Source organism: Mus musculus, chromosome 8 (assembly GCF_000001635.26).
Source record: "Mus musculus strain C57BL/6J chromosome 8, GRCm38.p6 C57BL/6J".
NCBI lineage: Eukaryota > Metazoa > Chordata > Mammalia > Rodentia > Muridae > Mus > Mus musculus.
This window is the reverse complement of record NC_000074.6, coordinates 121,110,886-121,131,673: the sequence shown is the minus strand read 5'-3', so window position 1 is coordinate 121,131,673 and position 20,788 is coordinate 121,110,886. Positions and strand designations below refer to the sequence as shown.

Here is a 20,788-nt window from a genome sequence, read left to right as displayed (position 1 = left end):
CTCCACCATGCCTGGCCTGAAACCACTCTTTATCTAGCTAATCAATAATAATAATAATAATAATAATAATAATAATAATAATAACAATAATAATAATAAATAAATTATAATACTAGTAGTAGTTGTTGTAGTAATACTCTATACTACTTAAGCCAGTTAAATACATGGACATCAGAGCAGCTGCTTGGCTGTCGAGGACCCAGCCCCTGCCCCTTCTCCTCAGTAGGAAAGGAACACAGAGACTGACACACACTGAATAGAAAACATCTTCACAGTCCAATTCTCCAGCGACTCTGTGCCCGATGAAAGCGGAAACTGGATAGACTCTTCCTGCATAAACACACAAAGTAGATACATGCTCTTGCATCCATCTGCCCCTTAAAAATGATGGTCTTACAAACGCTTCTTGAGTTATAACCCTAAAATACCACCTTCTAAGAACAGCAGCGTTAAATCAGCTGCTTCTTCAAGTCGGTTGTCACGAATCAACAAACACGCACAAGACCGCATGTCAAACACAAGAATGGAAAGAAAAACTAAAAGCACCCAGTCCCTCAGAACTGCTCACCCTTCCTCCAGGGCTCAGGGGAGTTTCTGGTCCCTCCTCTGCGGCTTGTCTTCACCCTCGGAAGCCAAGGCCACCAAAGATGCTGACCGGGTTCCCGGATATAATCTTAAGCTTTCTCTCTCCTGCTTTGCTGTTTGTTTATGTCCTCATAATCCACTGAACCAGTCAGTGAGAGGTTAATGAAAAGAAAACCTTTATTCATAGGCTGAACACATGGGTAACATCCAATGGGTGCCTGCCGCTGCACTCTGCTCAGTCACAGCCACCTGGGTCCACCATGGAGTCTGAGCAATGACCTTCAGATACAGCCCCTGTCCAGTCCCGGTGGGACCTGGGTTGTGGACCAGATAGTGTCACAACCGCCCAAAGTGCTTTTCCAACGCTGACCAGCAGGGGACTTGAGAGTTCTTAAGCATTTTTGCACAAGTCCTGGAAAGTGGTCATTTGTTTGGATTTTTTTTCCCTTAGTTTGAGACATGTCTAACTCTGTGCCACAAGCTATCCTTAAACTCACAGCAATCCCCCTGCCTCAGCCTTGCAAGGACTGAGATTACAGGTGTGATGCACGGCATACCTTAGTTGTTGTGAGACATCACTGTGGACCTATGCCCTAGAATTCTTAATTTTTGGTCCTTTTTTTTACATCAAGGACCAGCACTTTCCTTCCTCTGAAAGCTGAGTTGCAGAGCCCACCAGCAAGCTTAAACATGGGCACCCCAAAGGCCTGAGAGTTTCCCCCAAATTTGGAAGCAGGACTGCACTGCACGGTAACCAACTTAGTTGCCTTAGTCAGCACTTTGTTGATCTCCCCACCCCCTCCCCCTCAACCCCGCTCTCTGGTCACCTCTTATGGGTTTATGTAATGTCAATATCTAGATCTCCCTGGAGGGATATAAAGGGAACACAGACTTGAGGTACCACAGGCTTTGTCTGAAGAGAGTCCCTGTCACTCCTGGAAGCTATCTATCTCCCACACTCAGGAGTAGTATGCTCCCCCAGCCTCTCTGATTACATGTAGTCCTTCACTGTGTGTGTGTTTCTGGAAAGTGTGAGTGGGGGGGGGGAGAGAGATGGGGGGGGGACTTAGATCTTAAAAAGCTACAGAAGTTAAAAAAAAAACCCGCCCTTGAGTCATAATAATCCCTCCGATCACACACCCTTCTGTGTCCCCTGAAATTTTTTGGTGCCTTAAAAAGAAAAGCAGGCCAGGCATGGTGGAGTACGCCTTTAATCCCAGCTCTCGGGAGGCAGAGGCAGGCCAGCCTGGTCTACAAAGTGAGTTCCAGGACAGCCAGGGCTATACAGAGAAACCCTGTCTCGAACCCCTCCCCCCCACACAAAAAAAAAAAAAGAAAAGAAAAGCAGAAGTGAACAGAGGACTATGCTGTGGAATGCGGCAGGTGTGCCACTGTAAAGCCAAAGTACGTGCCAAACACACGGGGCTCCTTAAAAGAAGCTACTAGCTATAGCAAAGGGGAGCCTGGTTTATAAGCCAAGAATAAATGAGCCTTTCCCTGTCTGGAAGAAGGTTTATCTATTCATATTGAGCATTTCCGGTGAGCCTGCTTTTGTTCAACCTTAGTTGTAAACGTTAACCAGGCCTACATCTTTCCCAGAGCCTGCGGACCACGGATCATCCCCAGCATCCTGGCTGCAAGCTCCCCACATCCAATGAGATCAAAGCCAAGGCCTATGCCACACGGAGCCCGCTGAGCCTTCCATGATCCAGTTGAACCTCCACATAGAGCTGTTCGCTATATCTCTAAGTCCTGCCCTCAGGGTCAGCAGGAGACTCAGGTCCGAGTGGGGACTTGTGGTGGTCACTGTACAACGCCGCCAAAGCCTACGAGGGGCTTCTGCTGGAGACGAACCGTGAGGGCTGAGTGTGCGGCGACCATGTCCTCTACTGGACCAGTCTTTTAAATCTGCAAAGCTTCCGGTGGCTGGTTAAGTCATCTTCGGAGAAAGCAGATGGACGAGGCCCCTCAGTGCACGACTTTGGCCGGCACGGGTACGCTGCTCCAAACCCTCAGTCTCTGCCAGGGCAGAGACCGGGGCGACTCCTTCGCCCACAGGCATTGGCTCACTGGAGGTGGGGGGATCGCGAGGCAGGGAAGCAGCCGCTAATCCGCCTTAGTGGAAACGAAGCACTGTGGCCTCGGGAACCTGCAGAGGAAAATAAGAAAGGAAGGGAATCCCCAGCTGGGAAAAGCCGCCCTGGACGTGCGCGTCGAAGACCAGCGAAGCGTTGAAGGGAGGCGCTAGGCCGGAGGAGGCAGCCAGCAGAGAGGAGCCCAGCGCGCCAGGCACGGGCTTAGGGATCCCCGGTGCTTCGGCCCCTGAGGCTGGCGTCGGTCTCACGGCCAAGATGCTGTCGATGCTGAAACTCTTTGACTTGGAACCTTTTGGGGAGCCGCTGGGGGCGGGGCACAGAGGGGACCCCAGGTGGTGTGCCGGACGCTGGAGCTGGCCGCTTGCCACTGCCCCTGCGCCCTGGACTGTGAGGTCCGCGTCGGGGTCCCGGGGCTCAGGGCCGGGCCAGGGAAGGAGCGCGGGCCGCGCGGTGCCTACTGCCGGGGATTGGGAGCGATCCGGCGCGCGCGTCGGGAGTGCAGTGGCCAGGTCCGGGGACCCTACATCGCAGCCCACCTCGGACTCCGGCGGCTCGACCCGGGTGCGCTTGGCCTCCGGGGAACCCGCGGCGGGCTTGGGCTTCCTCTTCCTGCGCCGATAATTGCCGTTCTCAAACATGTCCAAGCAGCGGGGGTCCAGGGTCCAGTAGCTGCCCTTGCCCGGCCGCCCCTTCTCACGTGGCACCTTCACGAAGCACTCGTTGAGCGACAGGTTGTGGCGGATGCTGTTCTGCCAGCCTTGGCGGTTGTCGTGGTAGAACGGGAAGCGATCCATGATGAACTGGTAGATGCCGTTCAGTGTGACCCTCTGCTCGGGAGCATCCTGGATCGCCATGGCTATAAGAGCGATGTAGCTGTAGGGCGGCTTCTGCGGGGGCTCGACGCGGCCCGGGCCGGCCAGTGCAGCCGCAGGGGCGAAGGCCAGGGGCAGCCCAGGCCTCTCGGGGCTGTACACGTACAACAGCGGCGAGGCTGCCAGAGCGGCCAGCGGGGGACTGAAGAGGTGGCTCATGGCGACAGCAGCCTCTCCGCTCCACCGGGGAGTCCTAAGGACTTTGCCCCGCACCAGGGCCCTCCTGGGGAGCCCTCTGTGCGACTGCCCTGCGATCAGCCGCTCTCCCCAGCCGCTGCGCGCTTTGTCCCTTCTTCATGGCTTTAAAAATGTTAAATAATTGTTGTAAGTTTGCTATTATGTGTTGACTTAGCGCTGGAAAATAAATTGTCTATGATAAACAGTCCTTGTGTTCTCAGCCCACCCACATTAATTAAAATTTCATTGCTGAAAATCTCCCAGCTCTTCCCTCCACGTGTCTTTTTGATACCAACCAATCGGTTTCGGGGCTAGTCTTCATTTGTTTATAGAATTAGTCTGTTGATAAGTCCGCCCACCCAAGTTGAATCAAGCTGTGTTTATTTGGAAAAATTTCCGGGCACCCAATATATAAACGCACTGATCTGATGTTTGAAATACCACGTCCACCCCTTGACGCTGTAAGCACACAGTCAGCGAGGCAGGATGTGGAGGGACGGGTGGCTCTCCCCAAGCTGGGTCTGGTAGGCCAGAAAGGAGGAATGGAGATGGGGGTGGGGAAGCCAAGGGGTACATTGTAATCTGGTCTTGGGGATCCTCCCACAAAAGAGCTTTGATTTCCCCAAGCTTAGGGCATTGTAGAGATAGCACCGTTGTCTGCACTTTGGGAACTCGGAAGACAGTAGACACACACACACACACACACACACACACACACACACACACCTTACAGAGATGAGCACTCTCTAGGGGACTACTGTCGAAGAGGCCCCACCTAACGGGGTTCCAGGAGACTCAAATGACTGGATCTCAGTAGCCAACGTTTTTGGAGGTGGAAAGCAGACAGCTCTGGAAAGCTGTGGATGGGCAGAGTATCTGGTCCCCTACCTTGGCTGGCCAGAGGAAGAATACAAAACAACTCCCCTTGGAAAGTGTGGGGGGGCGGGGGGGGGACAACAAGGTCCTTGGGTCTGGCTAAGGTTCCTAGCCAGGCACACCATAAAGGGGGAGGGTGGCAGCTGGCGGGGAGCTGGTGTTCGTGAATGTAGGTCCTTAGCTCCATACGCTGTACTTTCCTGTTTATAACAAGGAGGGGGTTACAACAGCTTTACAAGTGTGTGCAGCTGCTTGGTGATTACATTAAGCATTTGTAAAGCCTGCATGCTGGTCCCCCCCACACACACACCCACCCACCCAGGGGTGTAAGCATCCCCCACCCGTCTCGTTTTACATTTAACCATGTCAAACTTTGAATCCAAACTCCTGGATGCTGCTCATTCTAAAAGGGGCATCTCTCCAAGTGGCTCCCCTCCATCCGGGTACGGTACGGATGCAGGTTAGCCTTGAGGAGGCAGTCTCTGTTCATGATGTCTGCACGCAATTATTCTTTGAAAGCAAGTGGAAACTGTGTCAAGATCTGGGTTAGTAGCCCCCCACCCCTTCCTTCTCTGCCAAAGAAGAAGCATTTGGTGGTGTTATTTGGTGGTGTCATAGGTAAAGAAAAAACTTCTGCCACCCACTGGAAGGGGAAGACACACTGAGGCTTGCACCAGTGGCTGGTACTCATATGGCCTCTGAACGTGGAGAAGTGGAGTATTGATCTTCCCACTCCAAAGGGAGGAATCCAGAATAGAGCCTTCACGTTTACGATGTCCTAGCATCCCACCACCGCAAAGATGCCAGCAAGGAATCAGAAAAATTTCATTTCTGCTTGAAAAAACAAAAACAAACACACACCACACCGATTTGGGTGACTGATAGGCCTGTGGGTGTAGCCAGCTGGCCCTTCCCATTCCACTTTCCTCTGTGACTTCAACATTTCTAACCTGAGTCCCGCAGGCAGCTCTGGCTACTGAGCTAGATCCTGGGGAGGAAGATTGGTGCCCAGAGGGTCGGAGTGTGTTTCTCTCTCGGAACTCGGCCTTTCACCCAGAATAACCCTTTAATTCTGGGATGGAAATGTGTGAGCAACCTCACCTTTGCAACCGGTTCCCTCGCTTCTGCACTCGCTTTAACAGACCCAGACCCAGAAATAAACCGCTGTCACTGGAAAACTCCATCCCTCACCTCCGCAGTCCCCGCCAATCCCAGAGCTCTCCAAGACCCCAAGTCTAGCGGGCAGCCTCAACTCGTGCGCGCCCGGCTGCGCTGTCCAGACGCCTCTTCCAAACCCTAAGGCAAATCTGAGCTCGAGTCTCAACAATAAGCACCGCCCACTTTAGTCGTGGGCTGGTTGCGGGCGGAGACACGCCCGGCAAGTGGGCGGGGCACAGACCGTAAAGGGGGAAAAGTTTAGAAACTTCCAGCGGACTTGCACCAGCAGCTTGGAGGAGCAGGGCCTGCAGTTGGCGGCGTCTGCAGGAGACTGGGGCCGGTGCACCCGGTCCCGTTCTGGGCGCAGTCTGAAGCCTGGGCTCTCAGATGACAACGAGCCTTACTTAGCCCTAGAGGGCCTCCTCTGGGGCGACCCTTGCGCAGAGGCACAGTCCAGCCTTTCCGGGGACTGCGACTCATAAGACAGCCGGGAGTCCCTGAGTCTAGGAGCGGATGCGCCCTCGTGCGGAAGCTTAGTCTTGTGAACTCAGACCTGGTTGGGTGGGGGAGCCTGGGAGGAGTAGGTGTCCGCTGTCCCAGAGAAGAAAAGGGGTTCCAGATTCCTTAAGTGTCCAACCCCCACCCACCTACCCGCCCCCGCGCGCTCACACACACACACACACACACACACACACACACACACACACACACACACACACAGCCCTCTATGTACTGGGCAGTCAACAGGAGACAGCCACCTCCCTTCCAGGAGAGGAGCCCCTTGCTTCTTCAGACCAGACGCCAGGGAGCAGAAATGGGCAGTGGTTTCTGCGTGGGATGAGGACAGCCACAGTCCCATTGCTGGAACAAAGCGGATGTGCGCTCTCCCGGAGATTATGGGGAGGAGACAGGCCCTTCAAACCTCAGCAGGAGAGCCACGATCTTCTCCCACTGCCCCCAGGGCACACCCAGAACAAAGCAGGCTTCCAAATGACGGGCCCAGCCCGGCAGTATTCTCCCAGCGACCCCAATTCTTTTTCTACGCAAGAGCTCTGGGCCTGGGATCTTACCTACTGTGTTGTGTTGGGGTGGGGACTCGGACTAGTCACCTTAATGACAACTTACAACGCTGGGGTGGTGGTGGCAGCAGCAGCTAGAATCTACAGCGGAATGTGGGGGTGGGGTCGGCCTGCCTCTCTGGCCTTCAGGGAGTTAGTTCACAGGCTCACTGGGCCCCGGGCATTTGTTAGCACCTGCTAAGTGAAGCCACCTCCTTTCTCCCACGGGTATACTTGGTTAATAATACATGACGCACATGGAGTTCTTTATGCTCTCCTGGCACTCTCCAAGAGAGCACAGACAAACGCAGACAGTCCGTATTCTATCTATTGCGTTAATGGCTTCTAGAGACTTGTTTTACAGCCGGGCGATGCATATCTTCAATCTCAGCATTCGGGAGGCAGAGGCAGGCTAATCTCAGTCTGAGGCTAGCCGGGTCTACGCAGGGAAACCCTGTATGGGGGAGGGGCTATGGACAGAGAGCATCGTGACTAAAGTGTATTGAGCACCACAGTGTGCTGTGTAATTGATTGTGGGAGGTGCTTGCATGAAATATTTTCACCCCCACTACAAGAAGCAGCAGCCTGGAGCGTCTTGCCACTTCAGCTACTCAGGAAGCTGAGGCAGGATGATCCCAAGTTCAAGTTCCCTCTAGGCTGCACAGTGAGTTCCTAGCAAGCCAGCAAACTCAGTGAGATTTTTAAATTTTGTCTCAAAATTTAAAAAAAGAAAGGAAGAAAGGAAGGGAAGAAGGAAGAAGAAGAAAGAAAGAAAGAAAGAAAGAAAGAAAGAGAGAGAGAGAGAAAAAAAGAAAGAAAGAAAGAAAGAAAGAAAGAAAGAAAGAAAGAGAGAGAGAGAGAAAATTAGGGATGGGGGGGTTATCTATCACTCAGCTGCTAGAATGCCTGCCTAGCATTCAGGAAGCCCACATAAATCAGACATAGAGGCCTATGCCAGCAATCCCAGCATCTAAGGGGTAGAAGCAGGAGGATCAGAGGTTCAAAGTCCATCCTCTGCTACATGGCAAGTTTGAGGTCAACCTAGGGTACATGAAGTCCTGTCTCAAAGAGGGGGGGGTTGGGGCTGGAGAGATGACTCAGGGGTTACAAGCGCTCATTCTGAAGGAGTCTGGCTCTCAGCATCCACATTGCGGGTTGGGGGTGGGGTGCTCACAAGCACCTGTAACTCTAGCCTCAGGGACAGAATTGGAAAATAATAAATAAACGACTTTAAATAAAGGGGTTGTAGGGAGAGTAATGTGACATGCTTGTCCAGCGTGTGAGAACTCCTGGTTTCAATTCCCAGTAATATACACACGTACACGAGTACACACACACACACAAATTAAAGAAGCATTTGTTATTCCCATTTTTTTTTCAGATCAAGAAACTGAGGCTGTGTTAACTTATCTCAATTCTCCCAGAGAGACCTGTCCCAAAGACAGGGTCAAAATCATCTTACAGGTGCCCTATATGAGGCACTCAGGACTCCTGTGAAAATAACCCTCCCGGCCAATGTGAAAGACATGCCTCAAGGATGCACCCATTCCACAGAGCATGAAACTGAGGCTAAGCCACAAAGTTACTCTCCAGCTACTGCTGACTGAATGGAATCAGGAGTCACAGTTTGTCCTCAAAAGTGGAAACAGTGAGGCCTGAATGCTCAGGTGTCCCCAGAAGAGTGAGGAAGAGCAGAGAAGGAAGAGATGCTAGAGGTACGCAGCCAGTGCACCCCCAAATCCTCACTTTCAAACCTGGAAGGCTTTCTGCTCTTCTCCCTCCTCCTTTGGGAAGGGCCCAGCAGCGTCTGCCCTCCCCCACCCCTGCTCTCCCTAGGGTGTGTAGATGGGAGGTGGGGCCTTTAGAAAAGAAGAGGCCCAGAGAGCTGAGCAGAGTTTCCCAAATGACTTACTTACTTATAGCGCACGCACCTTGTTCCCAGTAAGGATGGGAAGGTTCACAAGGTCGCCCCTGGGGCGTGTCCACTACCCCACTCAAAGCCGTCCAGATAGGCAAGAGAGATGGGAGCATCCCTCTGAGAGCGCCCGCCTGGCAGAGTTAAAAGTTGGGACTGCCCCCATTACCCACACCCATTACAATGCTTTTTCACAGTCCTAAGAAATATCACCCAAGAAACTGGCCCCAATACTTAAGGGGATGGGACGAAGTTAGACAACGATGGTGTACTGGGCCTGGAATGTCCGTCCCCAGGAGGCAGAGTGCCTGGGGGAATCGCCAGGCACTCTGGGTTGGAAGGCCAGAGGCTGCCAGAGGCTGAGGTCTGAAAACTCCTGTCCTGTCGGGGGCCCTATTTCCCCGACAGGACAGGACAGGTCAAAACCTCCCACTACAGGGCTCTACCTCTTTGTACCTCCACTACTGCTCCTCCTGGCTCTGTGCACTCTCACGGACCCCAGGGTGGGTTTGAACTCTTAGAAAGACAAACAGCCACCCCAAAAGACAAGGCTCCAAAATAGAAAAATACCCACGGCGTGTCTTTCTGCTGTCGTCCCTGCACAGGGGTGTTGAAAGGACTGCTGTCGTCCCTGCACAGGGGTGTTGAAAGGATGGCTGATGTAAGTTAAAGGCGCATTGCATCTTCCCAGACACTGTCCCCAACAACCTAATGCTCTGGAAGTATGCTACCCGGTTGCATGCCTGTCTCAAAAAAAAAAAAAAGAGCACACATTTCAAAGGCCCTGCCAGTGGAAGGCAGGCGAGGAAGGCGGGCAGGGAATAGGGAATGCTTCTCAAAGTTTGGGAAAACATCCCAAATATTCAGGACTCGATGGGTCTGAGGGGCAGGGGAGATGGCACCCTGTGAATTCTGACCCAGTCCTGCACCCCACTTGAATTGGAAATCAAGTGGGACTCAGATGTCTCCACTTCTAGCTGAGCCACCCACTGACCCATCTTCAGGGCACAGAAGTCGGTCGGCCAGGGTGTCCAGCGGCAGGCTAGGTGGCACAGCGGTGTGGGGCAGTTTTAGGGAGCTCTGCAAGCTGGGAGATCCCAGCGCCTTCTCAAGATCCTAGTCCTTGTGTGGGCTGTGAGGCATTTTCGAAGTATCTTTATTCATACTTGTCTGTTTTGGTTTGCAACAACGAAGTTGGAGATTCCCATCTCCACTCCCACCCCCCACCCCACCCCCCACCTTTGGATTTGGGAGCCAGAACAAGGATGAAGAAGACAGCAGCCAACAAACTTTGGTAGGGAGGGTGCTGGAAACTCAATGTTCACCAGCTTTACCCAGATCCAGGCAGGAGGGTCACAGGGAAGAGAACCCTGAGGGTCCACAAGGCAAACACCAGTATCCCCCCAGAGAAACCCTTCCTTTTCAGCTCCTTCTAACCTTTGACCTTCATTTACCTCAGTAAGAGAAGACAAGAATGATGAACTTGTCAATCTCAGGATCCCTGGTGACTCCCAGGTGACAGGGGTTTGTGCTTTGAGGTGTAGGAGTTGAATTCCCAGTTGGACGCATCGCATCCCGCATCCAAGTCATCCTCAATTTCTTCATTTGTGGAGTCTGAACACCTGAGTCAGAGAGTGAGGGCTGTGGCTGCCTATCCAACCTGGTTGGGGGAGGGTCCGGGCAGGGACTCTGCTAGCAGGCACTTCCTGAAAACTTCAGCCTAAGATGGCACAGAGGGCTCTCCGAAGACCTGGATCTGTCCTCAAAACTGGATGGTGTTTGATCAGTGCACCTGGTTAAGGCCGGCCTGTACTTGGGATAAACCCACATGAAGGTTTCCGCCCGTGTCTCTGCGTTTGCTTTCGGTTTTTATCTGCCGTATCTTTTGCCCAGCCGCATCGGCTTCTTGGGTCCTGGTTATCAGACAAAGCTGTGTTTGTGTAAAGAGCAGAATCATCCTGGCAGAGTTGGATGGCCTGGGGTAGGCACTCCAGGGCTTCCATCTCAGAACTCCTTGCCCCCCCTCCTTTCCTAGAATGCCCTGGACTGGACTTGCTAGTGACAGAGAAACCTAAGATAGACCCATGTAGGGCCAAGAACAACCTGTGTCCCCATAGAAGTTTTAATCCAAAAACTACCAAGCATTCAATAGCAGCTGTTATGAACTCCAATATTGTGGCCCCACCATGCCCCCTTGCTGCTGGCAATATTGCTGGGGTGGGGTGTGGTGGATTCTGGGTTTATCTGGAATGAAGATGAAGCCCCTAGTTCTAAGGCTGGGCCAAGCAGGGCTGCTAGCATGTGAACTCAGCGCAAACCTTAGGAATCTGACCTTCTGGGAACTATCCTTTCCCTTCCTGACTGCTCGAGGAAGCAACACCCCAGACCAACTTTTCCCAGGACCGCATTTTTTCACACCGCTGCTCTGGGAGGCCTGGGAAAAGCCTACAACACAACCTGGGTTCCCTGACAGTCACAAGTAGGGCCTGCTCCAGGGGGCTTCTCTCTAGCTACCTACTTGAGAACGAGAACGGTCCTCTTTAAAAAAAAGCTCCCATCCACAAAGCCTCCTATCTTTCCCTGGGTCAGGAGTTCTGAATCTTAAGAGGAGGGCAAGCTTTCAGGGAGGCCCCTAAAACATCTGGGAAAGGAGCGAGCCAGCTGGCTTGGACAAAGCTCGCTTCTCCTGGGGCAAGAGGTTTGAAGAGAGCCATGCAAAATGAAACCAGTGTTGGGAGGAACCAGAGATCTCCCGACCCCTTCCTAAGCTCTCTGCTCTGCTCAGGAACCAAGATACACCTGGCCTGCCCCCCTCCACAGCACCCCTGTCCAGTTCTTAGTCCCCCCACTTTATGGAAGATACTGAAGTGTGGGTCACATTCTGGCACTGCAGGTTGAAAGACTGTCTTACATACACGGGTAGGGTAGTATCATCAGGAACCTCCCCAAATTCTACATCAAAACAGCACAGATATAAAACTTGCAGTTTCAACAGTAACACTATATACGTGTTAACCCGTGGCCACCACTAAGCTAAGCAGATGACCTGCAAAGTCCACCCCCCTCCCGGGTCCCTGCCTCCTCCTGGCCTACATGTTCTGTGCAGAAAGAACTTCCATTAGCACAGTCCAGGTTACCAACTGGCGTGGGAATCCATGATATGCCTAAAGTCCAACACGCAGGCCTGTGCTGAAGCTGTATCTTTCAGGCAGCAGATTGGTAAGGCACCCCCACCCCCAGCCAGCCAGGTACATTTTAGAGAGGTTTGTCCCGATCTATTTTCCTTTTTTTTTTTTAAAGAAATGAAATACAAGAATCAAAAAGAAAAATAATCTCCCTGTTACTTAGCATGCTGAAAACCAGAGCCATTTCAGCGCTAAAATATCATGCTGGAGGCGCACAGTGGCTTCTTTTTCCACCACGCCGGAGTAAAATATTTAAAGCCCAAATTAAGAAATAAATCAGACTGAAATTCACTTCTAATCTGATCCCAAAGCCGGCAGTTAAATACCAGAGACCTACCAACCCTCTTTGCTTCTTGCTGGCACTCTTAAAACGCCAACAGGGGCAACAAGTCCGCATCTAAGGAAATGGAGGGAGCCGAGCACTCACCCAGGCTCCTGCTACGCTGAGGTTAGCAAGCTGCAGGCCGTTTGTCCTTTCTCGGTTTCTCCCCTCTAACAGAGGACAGCTGGACACCGAGACAGGGTGACACCATTTTGTTTTGACAATTGGCAACAGTTTTCTGCATCCCGCAAAGCATTTCGTTAACAGGCCAGCAGCACGTTGCCCTCAGGCAGCCCTGTCCGTGTGTGGATGGAGAACAGTTTCTCAGATTACCTTGAGCAGAAAACAAAAATATCTCAGGACGGGATAGTTCAACAAATCAAGAGCCCCTTCTATTACTAATCGAGAGCTCCATCGTCCTGTAACCTGTATATGCATCCAAGTACCAGGCCACCTGCATCACAAAAATAATCACAACTGGGCTTACTACAATTTCCCTTTTAAAATTCAAGAACACAAAGACACTGTCCGAACTTTGGGCAGAAAAACAACACGGGTTTATTTTAAGGTAAATACAACACTGAGATCACATAAGACAAACACAGGTGAGATTGAAATTTTAAAGTCTTTTGGTGTGTTTTTGGAATACCCCAGATGGCATCTACTGTACAAAGCCATGCACTTCCTAAATTAAAAGTATCCGATACTTAATTTCGTTATCCAACAACAACAAAAAAATAAATTATTTTCTTGTTTTGTAAAAGACCTACAGTTTGGGGAGGGACCTATTTTATCATGGTGACGTGGGGAGAAAAGACCCACACACGTTTCTTGAATTCAATTTGGCAGTAACAGTTGGGCAAGACGAAACCTTATCCAGTGGACACAACTTTAAATATTATATTAAAGGCTCTGGGCAAGAACAAAATAGCCTGGTTACAAATCCGCACTCGTTTACAGAAGGCACCTTATCCGGAGAGACCTCTTGCGCCCGTGGAGAATCTCCACAGAAGTCATTAGGGGTCCCTATGGGGTTTGGTCCATAAGCTAATCTATGAAGCCCCAAGGGGAGCAGGCGCAGCATCTGGGTAGGGGAAGGAATTAAAAAAAAAATCTGTATTTCGTTTTGCTGGGCTGCATCCCCCTTAGAGGGACTCGCTGAGATCTCAAACTGAGCTGCGGATAAGTTACCTGCGAGTTGCACGGAGCTCTCTGCTCCTGGTTCTGAGAGAGGGGCGCTTTCCGTCGCTTTCTGCGGCTCCGTCGAAGAAGGTTCCCATGGAGGAGGCGAAGCCGGTGCGGTCCTGGGGCTGGAGCGGACTGGACAGCCTCAGTATTTGGTGCAGTCGTAAGAGTAGGGGGCTGCGTGGCGGTAGAGGGACGGCGTAGCTCGATAGGGCAGCTGACAGCTCGCATTGCTCACCTGGGACTCCCCGAGGGACGAGTTGTCCAGTCCTAGCCGGTGCGAGTTGAACATCTCCCGGACGTTGGGGAAAGTTTGCTGTTGGGTTGCAAACGTGTGGCCGGGGAGGTGGCTCAGGTCCCCGCCGTGGTTCAGATACCAGGAGGTGGCCTGGGTGGCGGGCTGCGGCGCGGGAGGGGGCTGCGGGGCGGGCGGTGGCGCCTGCGGGTGGAGGTGGCCGTGATGCTGGTGGTGGTGACCCGAGGCCCCCAACGCGCCCTCCTGACCCGCTGCGAGGTTGAGGGCGCCGAGCGGGGAGCCGGGGCCGCTCGGGTGGTCCGACAGAGCCTCGTCCAGCGCGGGCGGAACGCACACGTGCGCGGGCCGCTCGGCCCCGGTGTACAGACTCATAGCCCGCATACTGCACTGGTAGCCCGCGGAGCCCGCAGCCTCCAGGCCCTGCGCGCACGGCTGCGTGTAAGCGGCGGGTGGCGCTGCGGCGTATGGCAGTGCCAGCGGTGGCACCACCAGGCCGGCGCGCGCGGCCGCTGGGCTCAGATCGCCGCCCGGAGGCGACGTGCGCAGCGTCATGATGGTCTCCACGCTGAAGCCGGGCAGCCCGTTAGGCGCCGCGGCGTGGTGCTCCGGCAGCGAGCCGTCTGGGGAACCTGCGGGCGTGGAGGATGCGCTGCGCGGACTGGCCTGCAGCGCTCCCTCGGGGCTCAGCGTCTCCACCTTGGTGATGACCGGCAGCGCGGGGGACGCCGCCTCGCTCTTAACCACGACTTTCTTCTCGGCCTCCTTGGGCCCGTCAGCTACCGGGGTCCCTGTCGGAGCGCCCTTGGCCGTGGTCGAGGGCGGCTCCTTGAGGTGGGCCCGCTCCTCCTTGTCCTTGGGCACATCCTTCTTCTTGAAGCGCCGCCGCCGCCGCAGGAAGCTGCCATTCTCGAACATGTTGTAGGAGTCCGGGTCGAGCGTCCAGTAGCTGCCCTTGCCCGGCTTCTTGTCGTCGCGCGGCACTTTCACGAAGCACTCATTGAGTGACAGGTTGTGGCGGATGCTGTTCTGCCAGCCCTGCTTGTTCTCGCGGTAGAAGGGGAAACGGTCCATGATGAACTGGTAGATGCCGTTCAGAGTGATCTTCTTCTCTGGCGCGTTCTGGATCGCCATGGTGATGAGCGCTATATAGCTGTAGGGCGGCTTCACCAGGTCCTTGGGCGCCGCGGGCTGGTGGTGGTAGGGCGCGTAGGAGCGGCCCATGCCGGCGCCGTACTGCTCCGGGTGGCCGGAGTAGACGCCCATGGGGCTGGCCATGCCGCCGTAGCTGCCGGCCGCCCGGTAGTAGTTTTGCTCACTCAAATAGGGTACCACTCCCAGGGCGTTGGGGTCCGATACCGAGTAACGCGCCTGCATGCTGCGTCCCAGACGCCCGGTCGCCGCCTGCGCGCACCGACTGCGGCCCGCGGCGAGCGAGGCCCGGAGCAGGAGAGCAGGAAGGGACGGAGCGATGCAGGCAGCCCCGACTCGGGGCAGCCTCGCGGTCCACGCGCGGAAGACGCCGGCGCTCGGGTTCAGCCGACCGGGCGGATCGGCATCCTGAAGGGTGCACGGCAGGCGGCCCCGCTGGCCGCGCACTCTCGGCTTGGCGGGTGGCAGCCCTGAGCTGGCGGCACAGACGCCACGCGCGACCGTGGAGCGACACCAGCCCTTCCGAGTGCTAGAAAAGGAGACAGCGGCTCTCGGGGCCCCGCCAGGAGAACTGCAGCCCGCAGCGTCAGCGAGCTAGGGTCCGGAGAGGCTGCGCGGCCGAGCCCGGAAAAAGAAGCAAAGTCCCTTTTAGGGATTGGGAAAAGTTTCAAAAGTCTTCTGGCTCAAAGCGAGTTTTTACTTTCTTCAGGCCGCGCCCCCTCCAGGAAGTTTGCACCAATCATCTGGCAGCTGCGAGAAGGATGGCACCAATCAAAACGAGGAGCGCCTGAATCCGTCGGCTCTAAGACCCAGATGCTCTTAGCCAGATCTCCCCCCCCCCCAGCTCAAGTTAACTTGAGGACTTTTAAAAATGAGTTACATCTTATAAAATTTTATTTTATTATCACATTTTGTTTAACGAGACCACGTGTCCAGAGCAAAAATTAAAAACCCTGTTCCTTTGGAAAATAAAAAGAAGTTTAGTTTGAAATATAACATCGAATTGATGAAGTTGGGCAGAGATTTGCCCCCAAGACCTTGTAAGTAGGAAAGAGCCTGGAGATTTTTTTTTTATTATTATTAATGGATGAAGAGGCGAATAATTAGATTTCTTAATTATCGGGGCCTAGTTGTAATGGGTTCAGAGCAAACGGACTGAGCGTGTAGGGCCTGTTGAATGCAGTGATGGATAATTCACAGGACGCTTCCAGGTTGAGGAAGAGCCCACAAAGGAGGCCGGGTTGGAGAATTCGGTTCCTCTCCCCTTCACGACGGGGTCGGGCTGGGAGGGAAGGCTTAGTGGGAATGCCAAACTGGGAAGGTAACACCTAAGGAACCATTGGTCCTTCGTCTTCGCTGCTACTTAGGTGATCCATCTGAGTCCTCCAAACAATTTCGTGGGGTTCAGGGAAGCGCGTGAACCCAACTGTTGCTTTCCTGGTCTCCTCTCCCGCATAGACGAGGGCTAGCTTTCCCTGCCATCCATCCCGGCCTCTCCCTTCTCCCCACCTATGAAAGCGCTGTCTGGAGGTTAGGACAAGGCAGCCAGCCCCCGGGAGCTGGTGTCCCCGTTCGGCGTGGGGAGCTCCAAGCCTGCACTCCATCGCCGGCTTCGTCACTGGAAACGCAAAGGAGCGCGGCACTGTGTAGCCTCGGACCCGCTTCCCTAGCTGTTGCCGGGGCCCGGCGTGGGTCCCACTCCGCGGTCAGCATCTTTGGGATCCTGTAAATTGACTGTATTTCAGGCTGTTTGTTTTACTGAGTTTTGATAAGGTGAGCTGAGGACCAGGGGCTCCTTAGAGGGCCTGGTAACTGAAGGACTTTTTTTTTTTTTAATTTTATGCCAACCTTGACGCACAGCGACTCGGAGTTCCCCGACCTTCAAGCGTGCTCCTTCCCTCTAGGAATCCCGGGGACAGTTTGTTTATTTGTGGACTGGTATTTATTCCTTCAACATCTCCAGTCGTCATCGGATCCCTGCTCGGTCCGCTTCCTCAGAAGCACCGAGATGTCCCTACGGAATGGCTCTATGCCTCGCAGAACCTTCTGGAAGTTGTTGGTCCGGTTGGGTAGGGAAGAAGGCGACAGATAAAACATTTGTCTCAGTCTTTCTTCTTCTCCGACCCCCCCCCCACGCCACCACCATAGCCCCCCACCCCCTTTAGATTTTCGGCAAAAGGCTTTGAGAGATTAGAACTCACTGTTTCAGCTTTGGCGGGTGAGGAAACTTTAGTGGCATTGCTTGACGTACCGAAGCAGCAAAATAGGTTTTATGTGTGCTACCTTTGACTCGAGAACCAGAATTTAAAGGACAGGGCTGCACAGGGCCCCCTGACCTGGATGGAGAATCTCGGGAAACACATTTTTGTGGGTGTCCTGGATTCTTTTTTTGACTAATTCCTCTCTCCCCTCCCTTAAAGCAGCAAAGTCAGGCTTCTGGTGCATGTCCGGTGTAGATCTGGGTAGGGGGTTAAGCCTTCCCCTCCCCTCTCAGGGACTCACTAAGAGTTATTGTTCCAATGTCCTTAGTGTGTTTTCGTTCACTTTTTTTTAAAAAAATAACTGTGACAGAAAACGTCTTGCCCCTCATGAAACTCGTGGCAAGTAGTGTTGAATTTTTCTCACGATGTTGCTGAAAATTCCATTCACTGATCAAGAACAACCCCCTCCCCATGGGCTTCCTACAGGGGCACAATTTACTCTGCTTTTATGAGGTGTGTGTGTGTGTGTGTGTCTGTCCCCGTGTTAAACAGCTTTATCAAAGCACGGGGCAGAAACCGAACGCCTCAGACTATGAAATCTAAATTGCCATAAGCCACTTTCTGCCTGCGTATGCCAAATTTAAACCAGTGTCTTCTTAAAAGAACTTTGGTTTAAATTCTCAAATGGATCGACCCACGACCCCTCTCCTAAAGAAAGAGTGGGGGCTCCTGGGGAGGCTCGTTCCTTCGCGCAGGACCTGGCCTCCTTGCTTCTGTGGAGCACTGAGAGAGATGTTTGTTCCGGTTTCTAAAAACAACACTGCACACACACCTGGACTTGGCAGGAACCAGGTCCGGCTCCTGCAGCCAGCAGAGGCCTCAGCTCTCTGAGACTTGCTACATTCTTGCTTATTGCCTGTTCCTTCTCTTCCTTGTCTTGTTGTCAACGAGTCGAAGGCAAATCAGACCCCAGAGGGCCCTGTGTGTTTGTCAAATAATAAGCGATGAAAAGGGCAGGGAGGTGCCTCCCCGGCTTCCCGCCCGGCCCTTCTTCCTCGGCAGGCGCCCTGGCTTCATCACCTGGAGGCGCCTGGCGAATACTCCGTGGGTGGTGGTGCCATCTTGAGGCCGGTTGTGGAACTACTACGGAAAAGGCGGCGGGGAGCAGCGAGGAAAGCCAGTCAGGTTTGGTTCTAATGACGGTGCTGACACCTTGTGGACACCACGACGCTTTGCACTGCAAGAATAAAACCCATAAAGAAGCCAACTGGGCCTGGCGCTTGGCTTATGAAAAGCCATTTTCCGAATGAAGGGACTCTGAGCTCGAGCGTGGCAAACATGGCTCTGGCAAGCCTTACCCTTTTCTCTCATTCCCTCTGCCTGGCTAAAAACTCTTAGATTACATTCCTAACGTTAGCCCTGAAGGTCTATTCCCTTATTTGGCCACTTCCTCCTCCTGAGGCTAAATACCAAGGTCCAGATATCAAAGTTTTGAAGTCTTGCAATCGGAAGCCCTGGTTGCTTCACCTAATCAACTAATGACCACTCAAAACATACTACAGCTCCCTAGCCCGTTCTAACCCGGACCTCCCTTTTTTTTTCTTTTTTAAAGTTACTCCTGCAAGGTCTGCTGTTTTAAAGTTACTCCTGCAAGGTCTGCTGTTTCTCCTCCTGAGTCAGAAAGCGGCTTTTAACCTTTTTTCTCCACCGATTAAAGGATTTCTTTGTGAAAACCGGTGTTTGGGTGCGGTTTGTACCTAATCTGGGGTCCAGGAGGGTGCTCCCCCCCCCACACACACACACTGGCAGGGGTCTCTTTCACTGAAGCTCTGTATTGAGGCTAAGAAACAGAAACATTTTTGAGACTTCTGGAAGTTTCCAGAGAAGCAAGGAGGTTCTCCCCGTGGCTGGCTAGAAGGCTGGATTCACCCCACAGGGCTGTTTAACAAATTGGCCTCTACTTGCAGAGCTGTGTTGTGGAGAAGAGCTGTGGAGTTGAGCAGAGAGCTGACTATTCAGATGTGTGATGAAAGCCAGGTCTGGAGACTTCTGCCTTTCAGGCCCAGCCTGGACCAAGGCAGACAAGCTAGAAGCAGATTTTGTTCTCAACTCTCTGTTCAGCATCCTCTGGGCCCAGGAGATGCCTTCTGTTTTAAAAACCAGATAGCAAAAGAGTCCCAGGTTCCCAAAGGCTTCTTGAAAACTGGCCCGTGGAATAGACAGGGGCAGAGGAACCCCCTTCCCTTGGAGACAGGGTCTCTCTATGTAGTAGACCTGGCTGGTCTGGAACTCACAGAGATTCAGAGATATGTTTTCTTAGTGCCGGGATTAAACATGCACACCACACCCCAGCATCGGAGCTGCTGTTGGTTGGTTGAGTGATTGAGACAGCATTTCTCTGTCTGTGTAGTCCTGGCTGTCCTGGAACTCTCTGTAGACCAGGCTGGTCTCAAGCTTAGAGATCTGCCTGCCTCTGCCTCTTGAGTGCTGGGACTAAAGGTGTGCCCCACCACTGCCTCGCCTCAGAGCTACATATTTTTTTTTAGATTATTTATTTATTTATTTATTTAATGTATATGAGTACACTGTTGCCCAGAAGAGTGAATCAGATCCCATTACAGATGGTTGTGAGTCACCCTGTGTTGCTGGGAATTGAACTCAGGACCTCTGGAAAAAACCTTTCTCGGGACAAAAGTCTCACTTCTTGATGGGTCCTAAGTCATTTTAGTGAGAATTTTCTAGAAGTAGCCACAGTAAAGGAAAGGGTGGGGATAGGAGTTACAAGACATTAAAGATCCCAGAGACTCCATGCCACGTTTGATGCCACATGGCAGAAAGCATAACAAAGGGCAGGTCTGAGGCATTTGGAATCCAGAGTGTGCCCTGGACAGCCGTCTTCCCCAGGTTGAGATTCCTGAGTGAGATAGGACTTGTGCTCAGATAAGAACACGCCCTGCCTGTAGCAAGCACATGTCAAAATATTTAGAGCTAATGTCACAGCCTCTGCAACTTTTAAAGTATTTGAAAAGGGTTGTGTCATGGAGCAGAGCAATTGCCAGGCACTCGGGGCCCTGATTTCCATCCCAGCGCTTTGGAAGAAGACAGGGATAGAGGAAGGGAAGGAGGAAGGAGAGAAGGAAGTGGGGGGGGGGGAGAAAGAAGCAAAGGGTGGAGGGGAAGGGAGGGGAAAGTAAGTACTTGACTAGTGATGGGTGGGACTTTAGCCTGTTTTCAATAAATACTCTGACAAAGGAAATTTCAGCTCACAGTTCCTCAATTTTCAGCAGTAGTGGCAATGTGGCGGGAGGGGGACAGAGACACGACAGGAACTACACACTATAGCCACAGTGAAGGGAGCCAGGGTGACCACCTGGGGGCTGGTGTTCAGCTCTGCTCTGTTTCACACAGTCCAGGACCCCAGTCAGGGAATGTGATGCCCACCACAGTGTTGGATCCTCCCCCCCACTACCCACCCCCAATTAATGCCTCCAAGATAATCCCCCCACACACAAGTTCCCAGTCCCCTCTCCCAAGTGAGCCTAGAGTCTGTCAAACTGACAGTGGACACTAAGTATCACAGCTGACAGAAATAGGAAGCCGGAGTCTCATGAATGTAACAAAATGTATCAAAATGTAACAAAATAGGGGCTTTTGAACTTAGTGCCTCCATTGTAGCAGCCCTGAGATTTTTCTGTAAATTAGGAAAATTTTAAAAATCAAAATATCATTATAATTCTGAAAATAGAACAGAAA

General features: G+C 52.7%; 2 protein-coding genes across 2 annotated transcripts; both read right to left on the bottom strand.

Annotated features, from left to right (window-relative positions):
• Window positions 1–1,029: 1,029 nt before the first annotated feature.
• On the bottom strand, window positions 1,030–3,989 carry Foxl1 (forkhead box L1). The gene has a single exon (NM_008024.2). It carries the CDS (start codon window positions 3,710–3,712, stop codon window positions 2,702–2,704), a length of 1,011 nt encoding a protein of 336 aa, NP_032050.2. The 5' UTR covers window positions 3,713–3,989; the 3' UTR covers window positions 1,030–2,701.
• An 8,789-nt stretch (window positions 3,990–12,778) lies between these two features.
• Foxc2 (forkhead box C2) lies at window positions 12,779–15,503 on the bottom strand. The gene has a single exon (NM_013519.2). The coding sequence runs from the start codon at window positions 15,057–15,059 to the stop codon at window positions 13,575–13,577; it is 1,485 nt and encodes a 494-aa protein (NP_038547.2). The 5' UTR covers window positions 15,060–15,503; the 3' UTR covers window positions 12,779–13,574.
• Between the last annotated feature and the right edge of the window lie 5,285 nt (window positions 15,504–20,788).